Source organism: Pieris brassicae, chromosome 2 (genome assembly GCF_905147105.1).
Source record: "Pieris brassicae chromosome 2, ilPieBrab1.1, whole genome shotgun sequence".
Classification (NCBI taxonomy): Eukaryota; Metazoa; Arthropoda; class Insecta; order Lepidoptera; family Pieridae; genus Pieris; species Pieris brassicae.
This window is the reverse complement of record NC_059666.1, coordinates 3,368,352-3,395,368: the sequence shown is the minus strand read 5'-3', so window position 1 is coordinate 3,395,368 and position 27,017 is coordinate 3,368,352. Positions and strand designations below refer to the sequence as shown.

At 33.6% G+C, this 27,017-nt stretch overlaps 1 protein-coding gene across 6 annotated transcripts in view; it reads right to left on the bottom strand.

Annotated features, from left to right (window-relative positions):
- Window positions 1–27,017, bottom strand: part of LOC123720847 (transcriptional-regulating factor 1) — a 196,599-nt gene that overhangs the window by 44,112 nt on the left and 125,470 nt on the right. For all 6 annotated transcript variants that reach the window (XM_045677648.1, XM_045677651.1, XM_045677647.1 and 3 more), the window contains 2 exons: window positions 26,456–26,660; window positions 14,354–14,455 (listed from right to left, as the gene is read on the bottom strand). In XM_045677648.1, coding sequence (XP_045533604.1) covers window positions 14,354–14,455; window positions 26,456–26,660 — 307 coding nt within the window. The remainder of the gene's footprint in view (window positions 1–14,353; window positions 14,456–26,455; window positions 26,661–27,017) is intronic.

Here is a 27,017-nt window from a genome sequence, read left to right as displayed (position 1 = left end):
TGCCAGGAGGCTCGCAAGTCTTCTCGTCCTCCTTTTAAGAACTGGTACGCTCTTTTCTTGAAGGACCCTAAGTCGAATTGGTTGTAAAATATTTTAGTGGGCAACTGGTTCCATATACTGGTGCAATTGCAGATTGAATGCAATTGAAGCAAATACTAAAAAATAAGTTTACTATGACTATGATGAATTAGGATTAGCCAAAATCCAAATAAGCATTTATTTTTAATAGTAAGTAACCGAACACTGTACTATTTCCACATATTTCATTCTTGTTTTCGCTCAAATATTTAGTTTTTGAAGCAAAGCCGTAACTGTAAACGTTTATTAAAAACTTGCTCAATCACTATTGTACTTGAGAAGATTTAAGGTAAGTTATATAGATGCTATCGAAACAATTCAGCATTGCTGACCACTTGGGCGTTCTAATTGCAATATTCTAGTTGTTACTTGTATCGTCTCAAACAAGAAACTATCGAGATATTGAATGTCTAAGATAGTACAGACAATATTGGTCCATAACCAATAAATAGATATTAAATTAATTTTACTGAAGGTAAGTTTAATTACAATACTTTTGTTCATGGTGGAGTAGATCGAATCGCACACAAACATAAAACACGTATAGACGCAAAGACTGTGGGACACAACATCATTACATTAACATTAGGTTTACAATAACTATTATTATACTAATGATTACAATCTTTTTAGGTCTGGGCCTTAGATTTCTGTATTGTTTCATGATAATTTGTTAATCTAATATACAACTAGGTGATCAGCCTTCTGTGCCTGACGCACGCCGTCGACTTTTTGGGTCTAAGGCAAGCCGGTGTTCTCACGGTGTTCTCCTTCACTATTCGAGCGAATGTTAAATGCGCACATAGAAAGAAAGTCCATTAGTGCACAGCCGGGGATCAAACCTGCGACCTCAGGGATGAGAGTCGTACACTGAAGGAACTATGACAACACTGCTCAGTTTCAGTCATAAGTGGAGTTTATGTAGAACGTGTGTCCTTTTGTATGTTTAATGTTACTGATATATAGTATAGTAGTAGTTTGCCAAAGGTTTATGATTTAAAATCTTGTGTATTTATGGGTAGGCAAGTAACTTAGAAAGAATCTTACAGCTGCCCATGGGTGCCACCTGCATCGCCAAGAGGCTTACAGCGTTGTCTGATACGCAATGTTTACATTACTTTTGCGTCCAAAAGAGATGTTTTTCCAACCAGGAATTAGCAGACCACTTAACCAGAGCGTTAAACACATAAATATGTGTATTAATTAAAACCACATCATTTCGTTTGAAGAGCATTTCCAATCATGTCCAAACTATTCGCTTTTATTACAGCAAATAATTCATTGAAAAATTATTTAATTTTGTAGCCATATTTCATTCATTTTCGGCAAACTTCGATTAACGAACGTGGATTAATATGTTTACATTTATTCTGGCTTGATTAAAATCATTTGTGTGTTTTAAATATTAAATTATTTCAATATTTTTCATAAATTGTATTTGACATGACCGAATGTGTGTTTAATAACTTTGCATACCGAATGCAATTATTTTAGCTGAAAGGATAGTTATACAATTATAAATATTTACTTAGTAACTAAAAAAAATGTGTAAACTTCGAATGGGTTCGAATCGTCGACGACCAATCCCTCTCCGAGCTGATTGATCCTTTGGCGTTGCGTAGAGATGTGGGACCTCTCTGCATCTTCTACCGCATTTACATTGGAGAGTGTTCAGATGAGTTGTTCGGATTAATACCTGCAGCTGAGTTTCATCATTGGACGTGGAAGCAGAATACGAAATTCTACCCGTATCACTTCGACGTCCATCGTTCCACAACTGACGTTTTTCCAGGAATTTTTTGCCGCGTTACTATGTAAAACCAGTTGCCCACTGAAGTATTTCAACTTCGAACCAATTCGACTTAGAGTTCTACAAGGAAAGAGCGTACCAAATCTTAAAAGCCTGGCAAGGCACTTGCGAGCCATCTGGCATTGAGAGGGTCCATGGTCCGCGGTATCACTTAACATTCGGTTTGCCTCCTGTTCTATAAAATATGAGGGAATAAAATAATGAATAATCTTCACACAGACGTGGAATTCAGTGTGTAATTTCAGACACTTATGCGGAAGCACGAATTCGAATTTGGAAAGTGTTCGAAGTTCACCGAAAAACTATTTCGTTTAAAAGGAGACTTTTTTTTCGAAAAAATGCTTTTTGATATGGAAATCCCCCATTAAACAAAGCGGTACTTCATATAGACTAAGTATTTGTTGAATATTTTATTGTCATAACTTCGACGCAGCCTCATAGGAGCGTTCTCATTAACTCACACAACTTTTATAACCCATAAAATAAGCATAAGGCACTTGCTATAAAATGCAAACTCCGGCCAAACTGTTTCATAACATGACAACTGTATACGCGCATTGCATAATTCATAAAACGTCCCAAGTGAAACATTTAAAACTTTATTCTTTTGAAAACTCCATGTCAAATGTTTTTAAAATTTTGGAACTTAAATAAATTCAATAGTATATTTCTCTTTAATTCTTAGTGAAATTCTATATTTTGTTTTACCAATAATCCAGCGACGCTACAACATTGGTTGTAACCGCAGATTACATCCGTTTCTATGATCATTTTTAATTTTTAGTATTCAACATTCTTTGCCTGCGGCATGATATAGATATGCCGGTTTTCTCTTGATTTACCTTTACCGTAGGAGTATTTGTTAATTGCGCACAAGGAAACATTTTTAGGTGCATATATGTGATGTGTCTTCTGCTCGCATGCATGCTCTCGCTCTGCATAGTCTTATATTACGAAGTTCAATAAAGTTTTCGAACTTTTTTATGACGGCCGTTATATTGTCAATGTCGTTTTAAAAGGTACTGGTACCAGAGCCTGACTTTTTGTACGTAGTGCCACATTTTAGAAAAAGTGATCTCCGTACACTGTACATATAGATTAGAACTAGGTACAACTAGATTCTTAATATGGGCTTATACGACAAATATCAGTAAGATACTCTTTATTTATACCAAAGCGAAAGATTATATACATTTTCTGCAATCCTAAGACGTTTTTAAAACTACCAAAATCATGTACCAAAGAGATTGCAATAACGCGCCAAAAGAGGACAAGAAATTTACCACACTGATTTCAATTTCACACATCACAGACTCAAATACACTATCAGGACAAAAAACGCCTGAAAATATTCGTTTACGATTCGTCATAAAATTGTCTCAGGGCCAAAATTGTAGACAAAGGAGTGGATAAAGGTAGAGATGAGAAAATTATTCATATTTGTGACCCGGCGGGGCGGCATTACGCCTGGGGCGTTTGCAATGTACCTCTATTTGTGTTCTAAATTTGAAAATACATACACTACCTAATTATGTTTTTCTTTGAAGCTATGAATGACGTCTTTTAAATGAAAATATATTTTATTATTACATCGCTGTAAGCGTTGTAGTACTCGTATTATAATGTTTTTTTTATATTACATTATTATTATTAAGTTGTTTTAACCTTGTGAATTTGAATAAAATAAATATATGACTTTGTTTATCGAAAATCATTAAAACTTCACAATAAAATAAGTTTGTATTGTGTTTAAACTTACAGCTGTTATAAGTTCATCATATTGTGACGCTTTTATTCTACTTACGTCATAAGTCATGTTTCTTTTGTTTTGTATGGAATTTTTTTATACACATTTTATATCTTTTCCATGTTACGTTTTACAAATATATAATAAGACAAATGTTTCAAAGGTAATGAACGTAAATAAAAGGCTTCTAAATACTATTTACTAATAGTTCTTAAACCTGGCAATAAACTCAGCGTCACTCTTTTAAATCGCAAAAGTTTTTTATTCTACAATATATATTAGGAGGTGCTATTCCATTACGTTCTGCGTGACATTAAAGCAAGAAATCATAATAATAACAATTGTTAATAAGAGTAATACAAGGCCATCGACTACGTTGGCTGGGGCGCCTTGAACGCATGGAACGCATTCGCGAAAGATTAACACGACAGGCAGAGTTGGAAGTTACGCGCTTCCGAGGACAAGCCTCTGGTTGTGTTGCAGAACCAGTGGAGGAGTGAGTAATAAGAGATAATGAACTATACGTTATCGAAATTTAATTTAAAAACTTTAACTTCAGTCGAACAGTTAAACTATCGAAATTTGGAATATCGCCAAAGTATCTAAAGACATGCATTTAAATGGAAACGAGAGACTGTTTGAAATTGGATAAAAGCTGAGGTGTCAGCGTTGGCCTATCCGTGTGAATGGAAAACCCGGATGTGCACAGTCAAGAAATTTTCTCGCCCGGAAACATTTCGTTACATCGAACATCGCTTTTCACACTTTAACACTACTTTTGTTGAATAATACGTAAATGTGTCCCGTAACTTGGAGATTTCCATTTGAAAATACTTAGAATGATGTTTCAAGAGTTCGACATCCTACAAGAATCATTTTGTTTTCGACCGCTGCATATATATATTAACGCGGCAATGCAGTTGCTTTGATATAAGTACCGAAAAAAATTATTTACTTGTCATTTATACAATCAGGCCGTTTTCCCGGAGAGCCTGGCAGAGACCACAGATCAGTTCATCCAGTTTCATGACATTCATTAAGCTCATCGATCATGGGAACTTTTTCCTTGTCCCTTTTTTGGTTTAATAGAATGCAATTATTATTATTTTCATTTATGAAATGTTAATAATATTAATTTGATAGTGAAAATATTGTTCTAGTCGATTAATCCAGAGGCAACTTAATAACAGATTTTGACTTAACGCTCCGATCTTAATTAGCATATTGAGTAACTTTGTGTTATAAGCCACTTATGGGGCAAATAATAAAGTGTGAATGCACTTTAGATAAATCATTACGCCAGTTTAAGTTACACTTGCTGTGGTGCGACGTGGGATGAGGTCCTGGCATTTCTCTCTGTTCTCTCTTTTATATTTATGCTCGAAAAGATGAGATATATGAGATACGCTTTCATATCTAAAACATTTTCAAATCTTATCTGAAGATCTCAAAATGTCGTGTTTTACGGAACGCCCCTTTCTTACTACCTCCAATAATTCTTTTGTTTTTGGAATGTCTGTTTTATTAAATCAGATATTGGACAATATATTTAAATAACTTTATGTTTTTTTTTATTCTAACAAAATAAACTACCATTACAGATTACTCCAATGCGGCAACTATTTACATTCACATACATACACAGAAAAAATAATACAACGTTAAACAGTAAAAGATTAAAAATTTACCAAAAAGATCAACTATTGCTTACAGTATAGGAACTGAGGCAGTCTGAAGCACACCTTTCATACAATACCATATATTGTGTAGGCAAATATGAATTTGGTTGGGTTTACTTAGAGCTAACTGAAATGCGCGTTTAAGCTATTTGGTTACCGGTTGAATGCGTATCGCATGACCTTATTAGATTTCAACACCAGTCTGCATTCGAAACTGTAACCATTAGGAGGGTTATATCCCTGGTGCAAACATTTGCAGCATTAGTATACAACGTGTTCTAAAGATATTAACGCATTCGTTTCCATAGTCACACATAGTTGTATATAGTCAATATTTAATAATAATGTCTTCAATTTTTAGAAGATACTCTATCCAGCCTTTCCTGGAAAATAGAAGGCATGAGACCAAAGGGAAGCTGCAAATTGATGGACCGACCAAGTATCATAAACCTAGGCGCTGAAGTCCCTGATGTCATTCGTCAAGCCTGACCCGTCAGATATGGAAGCAGGGGTTTGTAATCGCCTACAACAGGGCCAGGAGAATCACGACGCTCGGCAGCAAGCAGTTCATTATACAGTGAAAAATTATATTCCGGTTATGTCGCGTGGCATACTGTATGAACTATGCTAATTTCATTTCACTGACATCTCAAGTTGCGTTGCTTGTGTCACGAATTCGAGGCTCGAAGTACGAGTCATATAACATAATATTAGTGTATTATAATCGCGCCATAGATTGAGAGATATAATAAGCAATAAACCAAAACAGACATTCCGTTCAGCTTTTGAGAACTTAGTTTATTTATAATACCATAAGATTCGATTAGATAAATCAGTTTACGAGGAACAAATGATGCTATTACCATTCGGCGTCTTAAGGATCGTTTTGTATTTGAAATGGAATTTCCACTTGTTGTCATTAAATCCAAAAGTAATAAATAGGGCTTTACGTTATTTCAAAAGTCATTTGTCTTCTAAAATTTATGACAAATATAGTTTTATCTTGAGTCTACGTTATGTTATAAAGATGTTTAGGTACAACTCCATGTGTGTATGTAGTCGCTAAGTGACAATTTAATCCAATACTTTTGCACTTGTTCTTTATACCTAAGATTATATATAACTTAGTTTAACAAAAATGTTTAATTAGAAATAACATTAGGACACATTTAAAAAAAAACTTGTCTGACCACTGAGATTGCGTTTGATACGAAGACTGAATGCTTCTTGACGGTTTTACAAATTAATTAAGGTTATTTAAGGAAAATTTAAGCCCTATAGAAATCTGAATCAGAGAAAAACTTATTGATATTCAATAGCCAGATAAACATTGTACAGTAAAATGTAATAGAAAAGTTTATTAACTAACTTGAAATATGTGATACTGACTAACATTTATAAGCTGAATTAATCATGAAATAATGAGAAAGTCTTTATTTAATTTCCTACATCTTATTTAAGTTGCCTAAATAAACTTTGCTTCATTTAATGGGTAATATGTAACCATAATAGAGAAGCCGCAAATTTAGTATTACAATGCAAGGTCAGGTAGAAGCTTGGTTAAATTCAGAGAGCATGTGCCGGATTAGACTTCTCGCCAAACATTTATTTTAACTACACTTTTGAAGCTATAGATTAACTTCTTAAACAAATAAGTAACACTTCTTAAACGGAAAAAACGCGATGATTTATTACATTACTGGTTACCGTCGGCAACATTGCCCGTATGTATTACTTTTATTTTCGATATTACTGCGAATTTTTTTAACAAAAAGCGTTGTATTCACCTGAGATTTTCTCAGTTGTTCACACGATCTCTTAGTGAAAGTACAAAAATCAGTTAACGTATGTATTAAGTTTATTGCGCGTCTACAGACGATATACTCGGATAGTGGAGTATTGTTTAATGTACATACATAACTGGACGTTGGCCTGACGACTTGATCGGTGTCAGCAAGATACTGCCTTAGCAAATTGACAGATAAACTGAGACTAACTCCTGTCTTTTATTAATACGACAAAGATCTCGAAACGTCGATAAAAGTACATAATATAATTTGCGTTTATTTAAATGTTTAATAAAATACAGAAAACTGAAGTTTTTAATTTATAGAACAGGGGTCAAACGGGCAGGAGGCTCACTTGATGTTAAGTGATACCGCCGCCCATGGACACTCTGGATACCAAAGGGGTCGCAAGTGCGTTGCCGGCCTTTTAAGAATTAGTACGCTCTTTTCTTGAAGGACCCTAGGTCGAATTGGTTCGGAAATACTTCAGGGGGCAGCAGGTTCCATATAGCGGTGGTACGCGGCAAAAATTGCTTTGAAAAACGCTAAAACGAAAAAAAAAAATTAAATCTTATATTTAGGGAAAATAATTTCCCTATTTATCGCGTCTTGAGAGTCTTATTGAATTTTACCAAAATATTAAATTTATCTTATTAATGTAAGAAGTCTTTAAAACATCACGCCTAAAGTTGTGATAATAAAACCCAAGTTTATAACAATACTAATATTTAGTGTTTGCTAATAAAAACTTTTATTCCGTTCCACGAAACCTAAAAACTTCGAGCCGTCTTTAAACATCTTCTCTTATTACACATCAAAAACTCCCCAAAGATACACTTACTTTTCGACTTTGTTGAGCGTTAAAAACTTTAGTTGACTAACAGAAGCTAAATGTAGCAAAATTTATTTAATATTTATACGCCTAAAACTGTTGGCTTGGCCGTAGCCATTGTACTTAAAATACATTAATTGACAACAATTAAATATTACAGAATACAATACGTCTTCTGATACATGCTTTGTAGATTGATATTAAAACTATGTTTCAAATAACATCTACGTCCATAATTATGATTGTAGCACTGAATTTTTTTCAACATCTCCGTCATTTACATTTTTTAGGTAAACTAATGCTAATTTAAATCATGTTGTCACTAGATGGCGTTAGACAAAATTTTATGTATTTAATGTTTATAAAAACATGTTTTCTGTGCAAAGTTATATGTGGATCGTAAGTGTCAATTGTCATGTTTAGTTCATTTGCGAGTAGAATGTGTGTTGTGTTCGGAGTTGACAATAATGTATAGATTTATATGGTAGGTTTTATTTATTTTTTACACAACACAAAACAAAAAGCAAAACATTTCTCTTCTTATTTGATTATATAGTTGTGTAAGACTAAATTATTTTCAAGAATTTATTCAATTACATAAACAGGCCATGTTATTACAATATTGAGAAACAAATGAATTTCGCGCTCGCGTCAACCTCCAAAATGGCGATATTTTAATATGACGAATTGGTATTTGCGTGTCGTGTAAATGCGCCCACGTAACAGACACACACTAATTACTTGAGTAGGAACAGCGGAATTTGAATTAATAATGAGTACTTGTCTTTATGATTAGGATGTTTCTGTATGATTAATATTAATTATTGTGATAATATAATAGTGTCATGCAATTATTAATTCCATTTGAGTTTGTGCCCTTTAAAGTTTTAGCATTATATTTCTATAGCTAAATAGTAAACAAAAGCATCAATATATAAATAAGGATGCCAAAAGCGACATTTTATTGTATAGAAATTGTAAGTAGGTCATTCAGGAAATCCATTTGAAAGCGATTTTCTTTACTACAGTTTAATCGACAAACTAATTTTCCTCGGACTACGTAGTGAGCGATCGTTTTAAAATTGACTTTAAAGTTTTATATATTGTTTGTTTTTCTAAACAAGCCATAAACTGGATATTACTTTTATTACTAGAGTAAAAGCTGAAAAACAGTGATGCTTGTGTATTTCGGATAAGACGAAACCATCTAACTTTAGTGCATTACCTCAAAAGTGATTCTTTTCATTTAAAATAAATATATTCTCATATATACACATTATAATTGTTAGAAAGTATTTTGTATGTTTCTATTAGATTTCATCATTGTCGTTTGTCTTTAATAAGCGTTAGTTTAAGCTTTTTAAGCATATTGTATGTATTATAAAATAAAATCAGCTTTTTATAAAATATTATTAGGTAGTGTCTATTGTTACGTGAGTGTCAAACCTAAAGGTCGGTACTGACCAACGTTACGAGGTGTAATGTAACATGTTACACAGCGAGCCTTCAAGCAGTCAGTACGTCGTGTTACGGGGAAACCAGGGGCTCGTTGCTTCCTTTGAGTGTCGCACGTCGCCAGTGATCATACTAATTGCTTTTCTATAATTTGTGTCTTTTTTAAGTACTTTTGGTCCCATTAAATTCAACAGTTCTTCAAAATCGATGGGAAACATGCGTACAAAATTTTTATACTATCCAGTAATGATTTGGTTTTTTAATATTGTAATCAATAACCAACTACCACATAACCCTCTGTATTTAAATAAGTTTGATATCAAGCAACGTTTTGTCTTCTTCTTATTAATTTGGATGAAACAATAATTAAGTAGAATTCAAGATATCAGCACGTTCTCGATGTCGGCCATCTTGTGAACACTGGCAGCGAAAACGGGGCACAGATTTTTGGCCATTATGTTACGCCAATTTTAGAACACATTTACATGCTCGATGCGTAACACGCTCGATGCGAATGTTACATTACACCGTAACGTTGGTCAGTACCTGTCAGCACCACCTTTGGGTGAACCCCTCGATCGTGCGTTTTAACTCCAATTGTGAGTTAATGGATTTTTCTGAAAGCATCGTCAGGAAAGCAACCTTCTTAGCTAAATAAGTAGCTATGTCCTGACCATATATATAACTACTACTTTTTCTTAATTACAATTATTAGAAGTTTTATGTTACTCCAGTATAACTCGGGTAAGTATCTAGTTAAATACAGTTATCACCTCACCGTAAGAACAATATTTGGGTTAGTGTATTATCAGTCTCCAATGCAGTTTCTGCATACCAGCGTCTGCGTCTGTTTCAGTGATAATTCATTTCATATAGAATTCCTCAATACACGGCCGTCGATATTTGAATTAATTCACAGTTCAATACTACGAGTATATTGTTATTGCTGTCATTAAATGTATGCATTGCTGCAGACAGATCTGGAATGTCGTGACAAAGGAGCCTCTCACAGATTGCTCAGTCTTGATGGCTAATTTGTACGAAGCCCCCAGCGTTCACGATTTCAGCGTTTGATGAATTTTGTGAGCTTAGACGCTATTCGTTAACAGAACAATTGCTTTAGGTACAATTTCGCTGTTAAATTAGGAGTGTAGCGATTTCTTTAAGACACTATATAATTCCTTTACAAGCTTCGTTTAACTCTAAGTCACGATAAAGTAACATGTATGCACTTAATATAAAAATACCGTTTGGAAATAAATGAATAAAAATTGTAATTATTACTTTATGTTTGAAACTGTACTGACATTTCACAGGCTTCTACCGATGCAAGTCGAAATATTATAATTAATTTTTTAAACCAATTATACCCATCTGAAATAAATAATGATGAACATATGTGGTAATTAAACTCGTTTTAAAGCAATAAAGCACCGTGTATGTGTGTTATATTATTAAAACTGTATTGCATTGATAAAATTGTTCTATCGTTCGTTTCAGTCTGTTGACGTCCACTGCTAGACAATAACTCTCCTAAATTTCCAGTACTAATAATGCTGTATTGTTGTTATAATTATGTCTTCACACTGAAGTTGCTTACCTGCTGATCCTCAAATCATAGTAGTGCCATTAAATTCGATAATTAAAAGAAATAGTCTCTATTTTATGCACAAAATTATATTGCACTGTTACGATGGGAAAATTGTCGTTATTGTAAGCAAAGGCGCGAGTAAAACCTGTTTAACCAAGAATAACTAATTCAAACCTTTGAATGGCATAAGAACGGGCTTGAGTAATAGTTTAAAGTTTTATCAAGAGCATTAGTTGGAATGAATAATGTTAAAAGTTGTACGACCTCGTGGTTTTGCTAAGAGAACAGTGCTATCCATCACGATTCTACTGCCATTTTAGGAACAAATGCAGGAGTCTAACTTTAATTCTATATGTATGAGTACTTATTGTGGAATACCTCCTTAAAAAAACAGGACTGTTTTAAAGTACTCTTTTGTCACTTTCTGACAAATTGTATTTACATTGTGATGGAAAAAGACAGAGCCAAAAATTATGAAAGGATGTTGTGACACTTTTACATAGTTTCAAAGTAACACAAGATTGATAATCATAAAATATGAAATATAGTACTATGAATAAATTAATGACGACTAAAAATCAATTAAAATATTTTAAAACATCGTATCAAAAAAGCCTATAAACTAACTTTTTATTATTTAGGTACTCACAAATATTTCAGCTCTCCTACAAAAATAATAGTTCACTAGATAGTTAATCGTTTATAAAACTTAAGCAATTTATAAAATCCTACATACGGTTGGTGTTAGAGATCTAAAATCACACTATACACATATAATTTCAGAATATCCCTCAGGAGTCGACGGGCCGTATCTTAATTGTTATTTAGGTAATGAAGCCGTTCATTGTATTATTTTAAAGGGAGAGGGGAGTATAGAAGACATCGACAGAAAGTGTTGGCCAAATGATGATGTATCAACACACGATTATGATTCCTGAAGTCGTAGGTTGGAACCCCGTGCACTTATGGACTTTTTGTATATGTACGCATTTAACGCTCGTACAGCGAAGATAAATTATTAGACGGCGTGACTAAGCACTCACTCGCCTATAAAAAAATATATTAATTCACCGATAGAAAATTCTGAGTTCAGACGTAAAGGTTGATGTTTCACTGTTTTTTTATATAAAAGATGTTGTAGTTAAGTATTCAATTATCGTTTCAAAGGGTACGCCTTCTTGTCTGTAAAGATTAATTACGAGTCTGTTAGCTACAGGCAACGAGTTTGATGAAGTTTAAAATGCTAACGTACAAAGTCGGCGTCAAAAGTTTCTATGAACATTTGTCATATTGCATAACTACGACAGTACTATGCGCTACTTCAATGATTACTATGTAAATAGTAACGCAACGCAAACGTTTGAATATGAATGGTATTAAAAAATTTCTCATTCCTTTAACTAAAATAGTACTTTATCAGGTTTCCGAATAACTTTTTATAGTAGAATAATTTACCAACTAAAATTAGAATAGAGCATAGAATTACTCACGGGTTTGTAGATTATGCGAATTATTATTCAGAATCTTACTATTTCAAATGTAATTTCTATACAAAACACAGTATGATTAATCATTCAGCAAAGCCATCGCACTTCATTAGCTCCGGCAGATATTCGCTAATGTTCAAATACCGCATTCGTCTACGGAATTAATGTTGCCATTACGAATAACAGCTATTTTGCGTTAATAAAACTTCAGCCCTATAGGCAATCTAATTCATCCATCATTTGAATAATTATACTAGTTAAGATTAATTTGAAAAATTAATTAAATTAACAATGTAAACAATGAGATTGATTAATTTCAAATACACGAGGAGTTTATTTGAATTAAATATTTACATACGAGCGATGTCACGTTTGTCATATAACTTTCAAGCTCAATCAATGTATTGTATATAATAATAAACTGGCTATGCCCCTATGGCCCCCATCGGTATTCCAACAATAATCACTCTACAAATCGTGTATATCATAACCAGAGATGAACATATATATGATTTTGTCAAAGAAGTAAATATTTTTTTTAATGTAAAGTATTTAGGTTACGCGTGTCTTACCCAATGGCAAATTTAGAATATTGTAACGTCTTTCCGGTGCTTTTCTCTCATCTCAGTATTTATCCGCCCGTAATATGACAAGAAAGGTAGCGAAACACTATTCTCACTGATTATATATGTATTGTATATGTATAACGTGGATTATCACAAGAAGCTTAGCGTAAAGCTTCATGGATTATATGAAATAGCATAGATTAACATACATAGAGTATGCAAGATGTCTATGTATTCTTTGTAGAATTGTTGTATTCTATTTGGATATATCCATTTAGGCCCATGAAAAGATTGAGAGACATCATAACGGTTATTATAATTATTATTAATTGATTCACCAAACTTATTTGAATTACGGCAACACTGCTTCGGACGCACATATTTCTACGTTCAACGGGAGTGTCGAGAATAGAATGTAGCAAGTAAGAATATTTGCTTATTAATCCAGATAAGGGATGGTATTATTTCTTTAATTATTTCTTTGAAAAACTGCGTAAATATATAGCTATGATTAAATACGTTAAACATATTAAGAGTTTAACTAGTTACTAGCGTCACAATTAACGGAGAATACTTACGTAATTGATAATAACAGTTGGCAAGTGCCTGAGGCGAATTTCATAATTACTGTGTACGTTGTCACTTTTAACTATCTCAATCCATTTTATATACGAATTACTCTTGTATTATCAAATCTATTGGACATACCAGAGGTTCTGCAGTCTGCACGCCTAATATTTTGACTAAATTTAGAACGGTAATCCAAATTCTAAAGTGGGTTACACAAACTCATTTAGGCAAGTAGAAAGCCATTAGACAATCGTTAGGAGTAGCCAACATTTCAAAGTAACTTTGTGCTCGCTTCCTTCTTCCTATAAAATGTGGTTTCGTTAACAACCGCTTATATTATCTACAAGTTTTAAAACCCATAGTCAAGCGTTTGAGTTTTAAATAAAGAACTCAATCGTCGACTATATTAAAGAAAGCAAGTATGTCAAGCAGATAATATACATTTTAGTTTACTCAGCTAGTTACGTCTTTGATATATGTATATTATATACAAACGAACTTTTGTATACTTATGAACTATGTAACCTATTTGACGGCTACATTCCTTAGGGCATACTAGTTTGTACTAATTGTTTGATAAGGGACTAAACTTTTGATAAACATCCTACAATGATAAGGCATAGTTTTTTTATAGAACCAGAGATTCAATGCTAGAGTGTCCACGAGTGCGTTGCCTTTAAGGAAGGACCCTAAATCAAAGGGTTCGGAAATTTTATCATAGTGTTTTATTTTATCTAAAGTATATTCTTACCTCTATCGATATCAGGTAGCGGCAGGCTGTCCGATGCGTCAGAAGCCAACGCAAATTCAGGTGAAGTAGCACCCAGCAGAGCATTTAGACCATCGTGCTCACCTTGAATGAAAACCTTTTATTAACCGAGCTGGTATCAGAGCTGAAACCTATGTATTAATATGATGCCTTTGTTTAATATCACCTATTTTATAAGATTGTTGTGTCATTTGAGGCGTCAGGAGTCGAGAGTTATAATGTCAAAATGTTTTCGACTTTGCGCTGTCTGGGCTTTGATATTTGACCCTGAATGTCTAGAACTCTCATGATCTGAAAGTGTCAATCTAAATATATAAGTTTTAATGATAATTGATAGATTGATAAACAAAATCGTTCTTGATGTTAACAATAAAAGTTATATTGTACGCATGCTATATTTTTTAAACATACTTCTATTAGAGAGGTACAATATAATAAGCCAGGAGATATATAAACTATTGTTTTTGTGTAATTTACGAGCAAAGTCCCTCGTTTGCATTAATCAATACATTAAGTAATTCTCTTCCTAGAGTTACTATACTACGGAATTCTAAATGAATAAATTTTCTTTTATAGAACAGTGCAAACGGGCAGGAGGCGCCTTATGTTAAGTGACATGGACACTCACAATGCCAGAGGGCTCGCGAGTGCGTTGCCGGTCTCTATATAGTACGCCCAAACTGAATTTCACCAAATACATCATAAATTAACTAATAATTAAACAACACAAGCACAAATTGTAAGAAAAATCGAACAATTATTCTTAAATTCTATCCCAAAACACGAGTCGTTTTGAGAATGCTTTCAAATTAAATTGTACTATAATTACTTCGACAAAGGCATTGAACGAGGACCGTGGTACCGAAAGCTCTCGAAACTTGAGCTACTTCAAATCCCTATAAATTATTTATGGTATTTGAGCAATTTTCTTAGTCCCGCCTCAAGGCTACTTTGGTAATTATGTAAGACTGAGTGGCTGTCCGGAGATCTTTGACTGTCTTATGCGTTCGTTTTCTTGTTTTACATTTTATAACCGTATCAGTTGAATCTGCATGCACAGCGCGTAGAAACTAAAAATATTTGTAATCTGTCAGGTAATTGGTACTGAATTAATAAACGCTAGAACGCTAAAAATATAGTCCGTGACCATTTTTTTAAATTGTCTTTGGAAAGATTTTTATACAATTCTAGGCTTGTTTCCTAATGTTGTCGTAAATCTTCAGAGATCAATACTAAGAAAATGTATGCGTACCCTAAGATAACGTAGTTTTATTGAGACCCTACGGTTTATTATTTCAGATAGTATTGACAGAATTCCATATATTCATATGTAAAGAAATATTCTTTCGTTTTGATTTTGGATTAAAAAAAATATCTTGTAATCAAATATTTTTAGCAACACAAGTACAACTAACATTTAATTTATATATATGTTTGTGGACTCAGTTTCCGCACTTAGACTCTTAATAGGTCCATTTTGCGTATATATATTTATTATTATTTGGCATTACATTAATTACATACATACAATAATAATTTATAATAACAATATTACCGTAATTATGCGTATAACCTAATCCAGCCATAGTCAAGTTCTGTTACAAATGAAACTGCATTTTTTTAGTGAAGTAATGTAATATTATTAAAATTTATACGTAGATATTTAAGTATCAGCAAAAATAAAGAAATATTTTATTCGAAATGGCAATCTTAGGCTTTAATACAGGCCTTTAATCTGTTTAGCCTCGAATCTATGGACTTAAGCACTGTTTCCAAGGGAAATGTCGCCACTGCTTGCTCCAGAGATTTTTTAAGAGACTCAATGTCGCCGTGTTGTTTACAGCAGGCCATATCCTCTTGATTTGAGACCAGGTTGTAGAATCTTGCTGGAAAGTCCACAAGGTGACATTTATTGAGCAGTTTCTTTAGAACTGAGAGCACTTTATCATTTTGCTCATTGTAGTATTTTTCAATCGTAAAATCGGTAAAGAAGATATTTCTGTACTATTCACCTGCGCATCGAGACAGATTTGCAAAGATTGATTTAGGGTATACGCTGTATATCGACGAAGGGCACCGAATTTCAGATCTTGTTTTATAATACGCGACAGAGTTCTAGCGGGAATCTTCATTTTTCGGGATAAGTTTGTTTCGACGAATTCTGGTCTTTGACAGACGAAGTGTTGTTGTATCTGTTGATAGTACGATATACGAACATACGTCTGATACCAAGCTGATACCTTGCCCACTTTGTGCAAGGCGATCACTGCAATCCTATTTTCTTTAACACCAAATTCAAAACGTTTAAAAAGTTTAAAAAAATAAAAGTTTTTTTGTAACAGTATTTATGGCCAGACTAGTTATATTAATCAAAGCCCATTTTAATCTATTAAAGATAGCTAAAAGTCAGCCAGTCAGTCAGTTATTACATTATATAAACTATGTTCAAATTAAGAACAGTGAGTTCAATCGGACAATATTTTTAATATGACTTGAGAATTTTACATGTTATACACAAGTTAGTGATGTTTGAGATCGAGGGACAGTCAACATTAATTACAACTAGCTTGTCCCAACGAACGCTTTTATCCGCTCTTGGTTTATTCAGCTTAATTAAATGACACTGGGTAAATAGCGGTTGCAAATTCGTGGCAATGTACTCGCAATGTCTAAGTTTCGGGCACTGAGGCAATATTACCTCTTCATTTGCAATTTTATGGCGCGGGATTTTTCACTCGCTGACTTATTATTTTATGAAAAACTCTCATATTACGTAGCGCTTTCGTCCTAGATATAAAAATATTTTTTGGTTCACTTGTGTATGTATGAGGGTAACACTGAAAATGTTTAGAACTAGCCAGTTAGAAACATTGCTAATGAAAACTTTTTTATGAATTTCAATTTTAGAACTCTTTGGTAACCTAATGTAGTATATTACATTCATTTGTCATTTGTTTTTGTGAATTGGCGGCAAATATAAAGCTCTTGTTACACATGAAAATGAACCTGATGCGAGAAAATTTTCGGTCAATGATTTATGATGACTTTCGTTGTGGGCAGCAACAAAGCTATGATTGACTGCGATTAGCATTTCTTAATGTAGCCTTTAGTTTAAGCCTGGACGTAGCAATCTCAATGATGATCCGTGTGAGGCACGTCCTTTAACAGCGACGACTGAAGATAACATCAGTGCCGAGCGACGCTATGATAGAGGAAGATAAGAGAGTGACCTATCAGCAGATACGGGCAAGCCTAGGCCAAGTATGAGCCAAGTTCAAAAAATATTACACGAACATTTAGGCATCAGGAAGCTTTATACCAGATGGATTCCCCATACTTTAACCGACGACCAGAAACACTGGACTGGTGTCGCCAAATGTTAGATACGGTCGACGACGGTGACTCAAATGGTGTATTTGACATCGTCACAGGTGATGAAAGCTGGATATATTACTACGGAAACCGAAACCAAAACACAATCAGCTCAGTGGGTGTTTCCTTCCGAGAATCAGTCATCTAAGGTAAAGAGAGGATTTCCTTTTTTTTATCGTTTGATCCTTTCTATATTACCTTGACTTCTGTCAAGGAAAAAATATTCTAGCCTCATTCTTTGGTCGGACAGGTAACTTCGCGACAGTTGTACTAGAAGATGGAAGAACAGTTACTGCAGACTGGTATGTCAATCGCTGTTTGCCTGTTGTCTTGAAAAAAATGCGACAGCAGCGGCCTCGAAGGAGGATCTCAGCGCACTCCGCAAAACGGACTGTTGGATTATGGCAGGTGTCGAGATAATGAGTCATCCGCCATACAGTCCTGATCGTGCACCCTGCCACTTTCATTTATTCCCAAGAGGTAAAGATAAAATTCGATGTATACGCTTTACGAGCCCTGAAGATGCGGTAAAAGATATATATTATAAAGAGTAATATTGTATTGTATTTGTATTTTTAAAGCAACGTAATGTTTATTTTCAAAAACTACTAGCCTATTTTGAAAATTATTTGGCCAGTACAATGCCTCTAATCCCTGAGTCATATAGTCTATTCATTATAATGAACTTTAAAATAGTGATTAAAAACTATATGAATAAAGTTATTTTAAGTTTGAGTTTGAATATTGAAATTGTAGTATTTGTGAAACTAGGAATTAAAGTAAAAAAATAATAAGTTTACTCTAAAATTATTTTTTAGTTTTTTTCTATACCAGCTTCATACTAAAATAAAAAAATAAAAATGTATTTAGAAATATTTAATTTGTTTTCGTTATCGTTGTCATATAGGTAATTTCCTCTCATGTGTTAATTTTTTTTATTAACTCGCTAAAACTCTTTAAGGGAAATCCATTTCATTGACAACGTAATGAAGCACTTAAAACTAAACTTAGTTAACCATTCATCGCTATTGCAGTTTTGAGATCTTCAGTAGTATTCAGAAGTTATCCACGTCTCAGGTAAAATATTCTTGAAGTTACAAAAGAGAACTTTACTCCTGTTGAAATGTATCTGGGGTATCTTCGTAACTTAATTAATCTGTTTAAAGTTTGTTACATAAGATATTCAGTAAATATTTACTTCCTTTTAAGTTGAAATTAAATGGACAATTGCAAAAATTGAGACTATATAATTGGCTTTTATATAGATGCAAAATTAAATAAATAATATTAAATAATCATTCATGTATGGAGTGGCATAAGTGCGACTCTAAACCCTGAGATCGTGCGTTCGAGTAACGGCTGTGCACCAATAGTATTTTATTTCTATGCATAAAATACTCCTCTCACAGCGAAGGCAAACATTGTAAGAACAACAAAAGGCGAATCACCTCATCTAGTTAAAGAAAAGAAACGCAAGAAACAAACATTTATATAATGCCAAGGCCAGTGATTTTAGCACCCCTTTTTGTAAATTATTAATTTATTATTGTCTTTGGTTAACATAGCTTTTACACATTGAAAGAAAACAATTTTTTAACCGGATTAAAGCTAATTATTATAAAATTATAATTATTAACATAATTTTAAATTTGTTTCACGACGTTTCACGTGCTTTACAGCGTGCGTGGTCACGGTGACTGAAGACAAAAGGTGTTGAATGTCAAAAGTATCATAGCTGTAGAGAAAGTTGTGTTATCTGTATTTATTTCCCCGGAGTTGGTATCGATTAATACAAAAAGCTTTAATCCGGTTAAAAAAATTTTTTATTTCAATTTGAAAATATTCTTAGAATTATCATCAATAAAATGTTTGTAAATACCTTAAATTAGTAACTCAGAGTTTGTTCATTAGTTTCGAACATTAATAGTGATCATGTAACGTCTCCGATCACATCTGTCTACAATATATTAGCTTTATTAACAAAGTTATATGAGGGTATGTTTGTCGTAAAATTTAATAGAAACAGCCTATTGCGAATTTATGCGGGTTCAATTATTATGCTCGCTTTTGCTAATCTTGTTGTGAATCTCTTGGATTTATAACATCATGGACTCATCATTCACGTGGAAATAAATTATGGAATTATGTAGTTATTTATTTATACCAAGGACGCTACCACCATATAGGTCTGGGCTTCAGATTTCAGTATCTGTTTGGTTTTTAATCAACACTCTGTGTCTGACACATCCCGACAAATTTTTGGGGCTAATGAATCCAAGTTTTATGCACGACGTTTTCCTTCATTGAACGAGTTAACGAATGTTAAATGCAAAAAGTCAATTGGTGCACAGCCGGGGAAAGAACCTTCAACCCCAGGGATGAGAGTCACACGTTGAAACCACTACGTCAATACAGCTCAAGGTATTTAGGTTTAGGTTAGCACAATTTGCTTAAGTATTTTAACCAGCGTTTTTAGCCGTAAACTCGTAGCTCAAAGAATGAATATAGTCTAATCTATATGTATAAAAATGAATCCCTATTTCCCTATATTTTGTTGTGTTTATTATTGTCAGGAGAAGGTTCTTATACTTATATTATCTCACCATATTAAGTAATCATTAAAAGAAATGCTTATCGGAGTTATTGTATTGATATAATACGTATAAAATAAATACAGTCGCTAATCGTTTGTGGCATTAATCTTCAAAATCCATGTTTTTCATATGGCCAGTTATATGTCACCTGTTCCAGTGTGGGAATATCAATAAAACTATTTATATACACGCCAGAAAAGCATACAACACATAGTTAACACAAGAAACATAGTTGCCCAATAATGGAGCGTGAACGTAGCTGTACATACACAAATAAAAGGCTGGGTTTATGATTTGGTGTATCGTTTCTCTATACCTAGTCAAACCATAAATACTGAAACAAAGTAAAAAATATTGTTTTCTATTGCAAATAACATTCATTACTTTTACAGTCTTTAATACATAAATATAAAACAATTATGATGTAGAAAGCTTATTCGAAGTGGTCTCCATTAGCGGGACTAGACGACGGCCAGTCTTCCTAACAAAGACTGCGTAGACCAAGGTTTATGACCCGGCGCCGAGTCCTGCTTGAAGGACAATACTTGGTTATTGACCGTGGTGTTCTTAAGGGGCTTCACTACCTTCTCGAGAATGGTATCTTGATACACTTGTGCCGATGTTTTAGTACCTCTTTCACTATCGACTAATTGGGAAACTTCCTTTTGAGCTTAGAGCATAAATACGGCCACATTGTTTGTTAAAATGTTGGTCAATTGTAAAAAAAAACACATCCGTAAATAAAATTTTCCCTTTGGGTACCAATTCAGTAGTTGTTTTCACCACTCTATTTTTTTTTAAATATCAGTTAAGAAATGACTAGTACGTCTCTTATATGCTATAAGACCTAAGTCGTCTTTTAAAATACGCGACATGGTTCTAAGTGTTATCTTCATCTCCCGAGATAAAATCTTTTAATTTTGGAGAGGATTTCTTCGAATTCTTTCCCTTACTGCTTTGATCACCTTTTTCGTACGAACATTACGTGGACGGCCCGATCTTTTTCTGTCACAAACAGAGGACATTGTACCTATTAATAGCCCGGTACACAAACATTTTACTAATACCAAGCGTATGGAGAGTTTTAAAAATTGCATTTGGCTCCACACCTAATTTGTTCACACTCCATTTTAATATCGCAAAATATGTACAATATATTGGCACCAAAATTAGAAAAACCCAATAAACAATGATATAAAAATGACAGATTCTAAATTCGAATGAAATATTTTGTTAATTTTCAATTGTAACAGTATTTATGGCCAGTCTAAGTATAGTTTCAAGAAATCCCTAACAGCAGAGGTTTATTATTATTCCTGTAAATAAGAATAAGCACTATTATATACTATTTCGATTAAACAGCCATTAACATAGTCTATGTCTTAATACTAAATGAATAAAATTAAATAAATGTAGACAGGGTTATGAAATTTTTATAATTGCTAATTTTGGGTTAAAAATTACAAAAAAACCTTTTCATGCGCTGCATGAAAGCATGATCATAGTTATAACCCAATATAAATCGTGATAATAAAACGCATTTTGTTCGGTACATTAAATTTTTTAATTCGATAAATATTTAATATCAAAATTGTTTTGATATTTTCGCTTTATAAAACCATAATCGATACCTAATTGGATTAAACTGTCAGATAACGCGAACGAATCAAATGATTACCATATTTATTAATAACTTGAAAATTATAACGATCGCTCCAATTTTCGACATTAGATAGAATATTCGTTCGTTTAGGGAAGATATAATTCAATTAAGCGTTCGTAGCTTGTTTGCATGAGTTAGCATTTTTAAGTGGGACGGAGGCTTTTTGAAGGTTTTTTCGAAAGCTTGATGAGACAGCGCTGAGCGATGAAACTGTTGTGTTTTCTCATATAATTATCCTTAATTTCACGCATGTTTTTGTTTATGCGCCAAAAACATGTATCGATTCTTAATAAAGAAAAGAAAACGAGTTCTTTATGTGTGAAGTTCCGCAAACAGCAGGATTCATGGACGAGATGGTTTTGTAAGTTTCGATTTATGTGACCGTTTGTATGACAAAATAAACACCATAATTCTGGACCGGCAACACCAACAAACAGTGAATACATTAGTTCTTTATCATAAAAACATGTTATTATACTCCTCAATTTCTCGCTATTTTGGGCTCTTCAACAACATTTTTTTGAAACCTAAAAGTATGAACTCGTATGTACTTAACTTTTGAATATATATACGATATGTACATGAAAGTCTATTGCAATTTGTAATAACTCATTTTTATATAATAGATAAAACTCCCCAAGGGTTTCCTGGGGAACCGAAAATTTCATAAAAATTATGTAGTGGAGCGAAAGCTGATTAACTTTACTGTGTTAAGGGATTATCTTTATATAGGTAAAAGAATTTAAGTAACTTTTATATGGCAAATTCTACACTATTATATATATTTTTCTGGTAGTTTTTCAACAATTATTTCTTTATAAATATTTTTTTTAAAAAGAATAAGAATATGTGAGTGGCGAAAGTACTTCGATTCTTAAAGTTTTTACAAAAATTTCTTTACCAGTATGTAACTCTACAGTATTTCAAAGAGAATCTTGAGAGTGTTAAGCGTCTCCTGAACCTGAGGTGAACTTGACTAATTTAGGTCCTATTTATAAAAGCACGACAGGCGTTCGTTTTGCAACCTACCTTTATACCTTTTATTAAAAACTGTAAAAGTCTGTACTAAATATTGCATATAGATTCATAATATGTATCTTAAATTTTAAATAAATAAGATCAATAGAAAGATTTAATCTACAAGATTAGTTTATTATTAGTCTGATAAGTACGTACTCAAAGTCTTTCCCAGTTATCAAGCTGAGTGCTTTCCAAGAACTTGGTTACTTTGTACCGAACGGATATTTGCAACGTCGAAGGCCAAGACTTGCAAGAAGAAACCCTCAGTTGTTCAGTTCTATTAGCAAACACACATGTTTAGTCTCCAACATTGCCGAGGATTTTATGTTCGCGTTCGAGTTTAGTAAAGACATTATATTATACCGCTTGTAAGAATTTCTAACTAGGTGTAAGTTACTTAACGTCTGGGCATAAATACTGTTACAATTAAAAAATAAACAAAATATTACATTTGAATTTAGATTCTGTCATTTTTATATGATTGTTCATTGAGGTTTCTCATTTTGGCGCCAATGGAATTTACAATATTTTGCGACATTAAAATAGAGTGGGGTGATAAAGATAACTGAATCGCTGTGATTACATTACACATAGTAGGCATGGAGACAAATGACATTTTAAAAAGTTTTAAATATTTAAATATTAGTAAAACGCCAATACCTATATTAGTAAAATGTTTGTGTACCGGGCTATTGCAGTGTTGGCCTAGTGGCGCCAGCGTGCGACTTTCATCCCTGAGGTCGTAGGTTCAATCCCCGGCTGTCCACCAATGGATATTCTTTCTATGTGCGTATTTAATATTAGCTCGAACGGTGAAGGAAAACATCGTAAGGAAACCGGCTTGCGTTAGACCCAAAAAAAATATTTTTTTATTCTAGAATGTTGAACTTAGTCTTGTGAAGGGGCTTCACTACCTTCTCAAGAATGGTATCTTGATACACTTGTGCCGATGTTTTGATAACTTTTTTACAATTATTAAGAAACGCCATCATAATTTGGAGTCCCTAACACAATCCGTACGATTGGCAGTGGAGCTTTTTATATTTTAAATTGTTTTATATTTATGTATTAAACAATACACTGTAAAAGTAATAAATATCATTTGCCATAGAAAGTTTTATTTTGTTTCAGTATTTAAGGCAAGACTGGGTAGTTAGTAGGTTATATAGTTATTGATTAAAGGATTTTTATAGAACAGGGGGAAACAGGCCAGGAGTTTCACCTGATGTTAAGTGATACCACCGCCCGTGCACACGCTCGATGCCAGAAGGATCGCTGGTTGCCGGCTTTTTATGAAGTGGTACGCGCTTTTCTTTCTGTTAAATAAATACTTCAGTACTGTATCTTTTTTATGACGATGGGTTAAGGTTTTATTAGGTCCTTAAAAGTAGCTGCAGATCTTATAATATATAAGGCAAGATGACAGTAATGTGTTCAATAATATCATAATCAATATTAAACGCGAGAAGGCACCAGCGTCTGCGTCAGCGTGAAATTAATTTTTATGTTGTGATGCTTTACAGTCAGTCCTTAAGGTAATTCCTACGGTCAATAACTTATAGAGATATACATATATATTATATGAGATAGAAATCCAGTTTTAACAGCCGTTGGGGGCCATGGTCTGAACGGCTGACCGCGTGGTGGGATGCGGAAAAGGCTTCGAAGTGGTCTTGCCTCTAGCACAGCGGTGATGCTATTTACCAACGTTTTAAGAACTATAATTTACGTAGTCCAGTAGTAGAATTTTTAACGTATATATATACTTTTACCGCCTAAGCTTTTAAGCTGCTTGAGCCACACGCAATCCATAATCAATAGACATAATTCTTTCTAGAGGTTTGCCTTTTCTGTTTGCTACGTGATGCAAAACACGTTTGGTAGCCGTTCTTTATAGAACAATTTACTAGTTTTTTTTAATATAGAAACGTTGGAAGACTATGTAAATAAAAAAAGGGGGCTTGATACAAAGGGGCAACGCAATCAGTCTTTATAGGCAATCGATGTAAATGTCGCTGCGTCCAGGCAACGTGAACGATGGCCTGTGCCAGTTTCGAATGTAAAGTTCGAAATTTGAATTTCAAAACACCAACATGGCGGACTCGCAGAATATCATGATTCTTTCCCCAGTGCTCAAATAAAACAAATCGAAATTCTCGATATCAGAATGCCAATCTTGTTTCAGCGGTTAACTTCACAATTTATATAAACCTAAGTTTTTTATTTTATTTTGTTAACCATTCAATTTAATAATAAAAGCATTTAATTAAATAGCTCGTTAGTTGAAGTGTGAAATAAAAAATCGGTGTATATATTAAAAGCGTCCCAAGTGAAGTCATAGCTCTCACTGTTGATTTTGGGATTAATAGAATAATATATGCTAAGAGTGTTGGGTGGGCAACAGTGCCTTCCGATACAAGGGCATCCCCACTTCTTATCGAGCAGGAAAGGATAGAACATATGACATACTTCTGAATCACAAAAACCAGAACAACCTTAACACGTCTCAGGCCAGATTGGCAATCACAGAAGCTAACACGACGAGTCAAGCTCAAAGTCAATATTCAGAACCAATATAAGTACCGTGTTGCTGTATGGTTGCGAAACGTGGAAAGTTACAAAGATCACAACAACAACTTTAGGTCTTCGTCAAATCCTTGGAATATTTTGGCCCGAGGGAATCTCTAACCATCAACTATGGGAGTTATGCAATGAGGTGCGAAAACTTTCAGGTTTCGGAGGGATCCAAGTCTCATTGCCAAGCATGCCCTCGACTAAAATCCTAGCATGGCAAAAGGAAACGTGGTAGCCTACAGAACAGACATTTTGAAAGAACAAGAAGAAAGCTGGTATGACGTGGAGTGCAATTAAGTGAGTCGACTAGGACTGATCAGGCCAGTTTTTTTACTCTGGATACCCTCTGCTCCATTCGGGGGACATAGGACTTTAAGTCAAGAGTGTTTGGTCGTACCTACCTCCATCTTTTAAGCTTTAACTAAAATACTGAGTTTCCAAAAGCCATTATTGGAAATTAAAATCATGAAATTAATTCGTGATTTTAATTTTCAATACTAATTTTTTGAATAATATTTTTTTTGACTAATGAACAGAGAGAAGAGAGTAACTTTAATAGGTAAGTTCTATTTTAGTTGGTTTTATAACTTATGTATTATGTCAGAAAATGCTATTATAAGACACCAATTTGATTTGAGCCTTTCGATGCAGAAACTTGACTTTGAACAATTTATGTTTGTCATATTGAATATTTACTTATTACAACTTATACAATTTAAAATAAACCAAAAAACATAATGCAACGGATTGTTGAAAACGATGCAAAAAAAGAATATACTTTTGGCATTTCCAAGTTCAGAAGTACAGAATGTTAAGCTTTTGAGAAAGCTAAACCATAGTAAATTAAAAATATAATTTTACCAATATCAACTGCAGCGTGTAACAAGTCCGCAAGTAGCTCTGGCTCGTGGCAGGCGATCGCGAGCCGTTCGTCAAGTCTCGCATCTATTTCAGCTGGAGTTGCCTCCCTAAGTTGCAGTGCGACACCCTCACCGCCGACAGCAGCGCTGTACATCAGCACCGCACGCGGGGAGAACCGAGGCAGCGGTAACCGCGATGTTGCGACCTGAAAAGGGCTTTTATTTAATAATAGCAATGCCCAACTCAAGTAGATACCGATCTTGTGGTATTGGAAAGCCTACTATGTTGGACTATAGATATATGTTATCATAATAGTTTTATTTTACTTAGTTTTTAATGAGATTATTAGATACACACTTACATTCATAATCTAATCAATATATTTTACTTTACAAGTGATATATATCTTACGCAGTTTTTGTGTGTCAACATTACAAACTTTTATAGATGGCAAAACCTTTACTATAGAGTTAGATATATGTTTATACTAGTATTTTTTTCATACTTTTTTCATACAGAAATTTCGAGAAATTTCATACAGAAAAATGTGTACCTCACTCTA